At 41.6% G+C, this 5,554-nt stretch overlaps 1 protein-coding gene across 3 annotated transcripts in view; it reads right to left on the bottom strand.

Moving 5' to 3' along the window:
• Window positions 1-753: 753 nt before the first annotated feature.
• Window positions 754-5,554, bottom strand: part of LOC111324377 (uncharacterized) — a 12,324-nt gene continuing 7,523 nt past the window's right edge. For all 3 annotated transcript variants that reach the window (XM_022927923.2, XM_022927926.2, XM_022927927.2), the window contains exons 3-4: window positions 3,499-5,554; window positions 754-2,403 (exon numbers count right to left, since the gene is read on the bottom strand). The exon at window positions 3,499-5,554 is cut by the window's right edge and continues 64 nt beyond it. In XM_022927923.2, the coding sequence (XP_022783658.2) occupies window positions 1,934-2,403; window positions 3,499-5,554 (2,526 nt within the window). In that variant the 3' untranslated portion in view covers window positions 754-1,933. The remainder of the gene's footprint in view (window positions 2,404-3,498) is intronic.

Raw genomic sequence — 5,554 nt, 5'->3', positions numbered from 1 at the left:
CATGACGTTTGATTATGATCAAAGGGTGACACGACATGGAGAAATTAGAATACGGTCACTTTTACGGGTTATAGGGTCAAGGAAGGAACGTAAAGGAACAGAAGGCGTTGCCATTCATATTTAACAATTATTCGCCGAAGGCGAGGTGAATATCGTCGAATAATCCCCGAGAAAAAGTCGAGGGGATTATTCGACAACATTCACCGAACCTGAGGCGAATAATCGTTTTAGAATAATTTCAGAGCTGAACAACAGAGAAATTTCTAAAATCCTAACATTTTAGTAACATTTATTAACATTTTATTTTAACATTTTATATAAACCGCGTGGAGCGGTTTATATAGTGTCATATAAGGAACCGCTCGACCAATCAGATTGCTGGAAACTGTTTGCTCAGCTCTGAAATTATACTAAAAGCAAAGAGAACATGGGGGGCCCTTAGGTTAGTTATTTTTGCCAGCGTGATCGGATGTATCCTACGAAAAGATACAATCGTCCTAAGAATTTAGATCATAAAAAGAGAAGGGGTCAAATAATTTTTGAGACAACTTCGTCGTAAAAAACCGATATCTACAGTAACATCAAATTAATATATGCTAGCTCTTAATCAAAAGGAAGAACCAATACGAGATCATTCTCCAAGCAAGCCTTTCTACCATAAAACTTGTTAAAACGAAAAAGATCGTTGGAAAGAGCCTGATCAGTGAAGTCATGGATTACAACCCCCTCCTGACACAGAGCAGGACGCATATGTATAGAAATGATACATTCTATTAATACATAATAACTTGAATAAACCTACTCTATATTTATTAGCCACCTAGTATAAGATTCCTAATATATTTTTTTTAATAGGAATAACATAATAAATATATATATTATCAATATTTAGTTGTGTTGGTTCAAACCGCCTGCTTTTCACCCAATCGGCATCTGGCCATATTCTTAAAAATTCAACCAAATCAGGCTGAGTCGAGTTTCAATTACGTTTGCCCGTGCATTTTTTTTAAGTCAAAACTTCCAATAAAGATAGAAAATCTGTGTAGAGTCTACAAAAAAATCTTTAACATAGCGTTTTTCAAGTTCTTGGTCACCTAAAATTTCGTTAATTCAAAATAAATTAGCGTCCAATAATTAAATAATTTCAACGCAGCTCAATTTTTTTTTCATCATATAATTTCAAATTCTTTGTTGAACATCAACCATTAATTCCCCATCTGCATCTCATCATCAATGTTGCCTCTACGCCGTGGAAGGGAGAATTTGAATATTCACATGATAAGCGCATTTGTTCTCATTTCTTTAGCATAACATCTAGATCAATCCAATGGGATAATATAATCACCTCCACTCAGTGGTACTAATGCATGTCTGTGTAGTTGTTAAGTCGAGGCTCTATTGACTGAGGCGTGCGGCGAGGAAACTCGCGAGGTGCCACTCGCGCGAAATGTTTTCTCATTCCAATTTGCGCGTAATTTGATGCCACTTGCTGAGTTGCGAGTTTGATGTGTTTGTAACGATAATTGATCCTAACTTTTTGAGATACGTCCGACGAGGACCGAACATAGCCGTCGATTCGTTAGATATACTACAATTATCGGTTGAGTGAGGGGTGTAAAAAGTTTTGTGACGGGGTTTTAACCGTGCAATAACGGTGTTGCCACGGGCAACCCTCCTTGTTTCCAATGGTAACCGGATCTCACCAATCGTCAAAAGAGAAAGTTCGCCAAAGGAGGTCAAACGACAAGTTGCTATTGGAAACGGAGCCAGTTGCCCATGACAACAACACGACCCGGCTCGACGTCAAAACGTGGTCGCCAAACTTCCTTCGACCCCACTCAACTGAAAGTTGTAGTACTGACTATTTCTCTTGGTAAAGTTTTTGCACAACATCAATAATAAACTACTTTGGGAAACATATCAAGAGAAGCTATCAATGCTTCATGTCCTTGCAGTAGCAGAATTTTCTAGCGTAGGGTTCTTTACGTAAAATACAGCTGGGCTGATTTCCATAAACATTCGTCCGACTTATTGACGGGTTCACAATCACTTTGTGATCATTCCTCACGGCCAAAGATGCTTCAAATAGTGCATCACCAGGGCTGGTCATAAAATTAATTCTGTAGTGACTACTGTCTGAAGTTGGTTCGCCGAAGTTCACGGCACCATCTGAATCTTGATTTGTGCTACTAAATCTCTGCAGTTTGTCATTTGGTTTGTAGCTGACAGCTTTTACAATCTTTTTAAGCTGGACCTCAGCGCAGGACCTTCTAAGTAGCTCTGTCCGATTAAGGATGACGTCATTAATGTATTTAACGACCATTTCTGCTCCTCCAACCACATTTGGGCTTTTTACGTCTACCTCAGTGAACTCCAGGCATGGGCACCAGTGATCGTCGACCCCTAGTTGTGCAAAACAAACAAAAAAAAACAAACAAACAAACAAACAATAATTAAATACTTCGTCAGTCTTCCGATGAAAAAATTAGTCTCTTACCCTTTAACTCTCTGAAGTGATTGTCATATAACTTCTTCCTATAATATCCATACTTCATCTAGAAAACGGGTAATGAGAATACCCAACTTATCAAGTAGAGGCTGTTATCTTCATCTGACATTAATTCACGTGACCAAGTTACAAGAAAATGTTCAGCGGCTAATGGGGAGAATTCATATTCGGATCTTTAGAGTTACTGAAGGGGTCAAGTTAGCGTTAGGAATAAGCAGTGGGAATTTTTGTTACTTAATTTTTTTAAAATAAGATGCTTACGAACGCACATAAATAATTTGAATTAGTATATACTAAAACAGTTGATAGCGTTGAAGGCGCGCTCTGATTGGCTAGTCAAACTCCAAATATCCTTAGCTATTTACCTCCGAGCAACTCGGGAAAAAATGGCGCCGGTCCCGGTTTGCATCCGTGACAAGCGAAGAAATAACTCAAATTAACGATGGTGGTGTATATTATCTCACTGTTTTAGTATATACTAAAACAACTATTCACCTCAGTGTCGGTGGTTAGCGGTGGATATTTACCGAGCCGCGTAGCGGCGAGGTAAATATCCACCACTAACCACCTCCACTTCGATGAATAGTTGTTAACTATACGACATGGCGCCACGGCGAAATAAATAAGGACCAGATCCTTGGTAGACAAAGAAACGCAAAATGTATTCTAGGGTAGATGAAAGACTCTTGAGGGAAAAAAATTGCGTTCTGTAGGTTGGGGGATGTCTTGCTAAACACAAGATGGTCGCTAATCATTAGCCCGTCATTCTTGGCGAAAAAATCTGCGTTAACGGACTGGGATAAAACAATAAAGAAACCTTTCCTTGGTGTTAAATTTCTTTAGTCAAAACTATAACTGGAAAACATCAAGTTGTGTGACCACGCTGACTTAACTGTGCGAGGAAACTCGACAAAGGGCATCCAGTACAGGAGAAATCTCAAAAGCCAAATGCTCTGAAAATCTAGTTATAAATATAACCTCTTTCTTACCTGCATCGCTACAAGTCCTTGTAACTGGTAATGGCGTGAACAAGCTCTGTGTCTTCTCTCCTTCAGGCCCTTTAGGGTATGTTAAGATGTGACGTAACGTGGCATGCATGTCAAAAGGTGACGCTATTATGCCTTGATTATGTTGCAGAGCAGACCCTATGGGCGGGAATTTTCTTATAAGCCAATCAGGAATCGAGATAGAAAGCCAAGGTAGCCTTTCCTCCAGTTTCCCCTGCATGGTATTTCGGACTTCGTCATTTCGCGAGCCGTGATCTCCAAACAACACAATCATGGTGTTGTTGTGATGATTGCGTTCGACGAAAGTATGGAGCAGTCGCAAAATATCGTTGTCAGCGTAACTTAAATGATTGGGATGGGCGTGAGCCAGGTACGACATGAAAGAGTAGGTAAATTTTGGGGTGTCTGGATACGCTGCAAAGTAGCTGAGGATATAGTCTAGGGTGTAATTAACCATAAATGTCGAACGCGAGCATAATCCTGGTTCGTCTCGTTCGCGCTTATTCTCCAGTGCCAGCCAAAAAGGCCTCATATAGTGATGAGCAGGAGGGTCCTCAAAGCCCATGAGCCTTAGGTTGAATGCGCCCATGGTAGGGTCATCTTCAGCCATCATTGTAACGTATCCACGCTCCCTGTACAGTTTCATAATCCAGGGCCATTTATCAATGGGGGCGCTATTAGAATACCCTTGACGGCCCTCTGGCGGTTCTGTCTCGTACAGGCCTGTCAACAGAGCGGTGAGAGCGGGTGTTGTGGCATCACCAACCACAGTTTGACCGGACATGAAGTAGGTCTTTAGCGCCGTCTTAAGATAGTTTAACGTTTTCGGCATCTTTCGGCGGAAGTTTGCAGCAGAAACAGAATCAATTCCAAGTAATAACACATTTATTCCTAACCCTTCATTTTCTCCTTGCTCATTGAGCTTTTCCCTGATCAGTTTCGACTCCTCGATGACATCCTGTTGTGGAACAGCTCGAGCAAGGTAGGTTGTAATATCTTTTCCACTTTTAAGTTTGTAGTCGAGAATCAGAAAATCCGAAGCGTTTATCACTTTGGAAGGTTGATATTCCTGTGTAGAAGATTTGAATGGGTTCCCTTGATTCTCGTAATGCACGCTATTGTCATCACCTTGATCGCGATGAATCGTATGCACTTTCACGTGGTTAAAATCGATGGAACTACCATCCCCCTCCCCGGAGAGGACCAGTCTGTTACCAATGACGTCAAATGCTGATACTGGGTATCCATTTCTACATCCGGGATCGTTGCCGACATCTTTTAACAAATGTTTAATGGAGAAGTCCCACGGGTCAAGTTTTGGTAGTTTACAAGTATTCTGTTCTGGAGTTGGGGTGTACACAGGTGTTGGTTCGCCTGTGGTGCTAAGTGATGTATATGGAGTGGAAAATGGGCTAGAGTGGTCCTGCTGCGTTCCTGTGGTAGCATTAGTAAACAAAACGCTTGAAAAAGTAGAGTTCAACTCAGTGTCAAGATTCTTGTCGCGTTCAGTTGTTAAAGGTTGTGTTGAACTCGGTGCAGTAGCAATATCCGAAGGCTGATTTGTTGAGCTTTCTACAGTCGCTGATTCTTCATCGTCGACTTTTGTAGACGGCTCCCGGTGTTCGCTTGGAGTTTTTACTCGCTCCGGTTTCAGTTGTTGGGTTGTACTCGGTAACGTTAACAAAGGAGAAGAATGACTATTGTTTGTCTGGCTTTCAGATGTTCTCGAATCGACAGGGTTACTCACTGTAGGCTTGATGCCTTTTTCGCTTCTTGAAAGTGGCTTGGCTGTACTCGGCAGCTTGTCAGGATCGGGAGCCTGGTTTCCCAGCGCTGTCTCCTCATAGCTGGGGCTGGATGGGGTGTTAACCCCATGTTCATTTAGCCAGTCTAACGTGTCTTCGACTTCATCATTTCCTTCCAGTCCCTTGTGGATCTTTCGCGGTGGCTCAGTTACATGTTCTAATGGAATCGTTTTAAGTTCCTGATCCGTGTCATTGTCGTTGTCACCAAACAAGTCATCGTCGTCCTCTGTTTT

This window comes from Stylophora pistillata, chromosome 1 (assembly GCF_964205215.1).
Source record: "Stylophora pistillata chromosome 1, jaStyPist1.2, whole genome shotgun sequence".
NCBI classification, from domain to species: domain Eukaryota; kingdom Metazoa; phylum Cnidaria; class Anthozoa; order Scleractinia; family Pocilloporidae; genus Stylophora; species Stylophora pistillata.
This window is presented reverse-complemented; position numbering and strand designations above follow the sequence as displayed.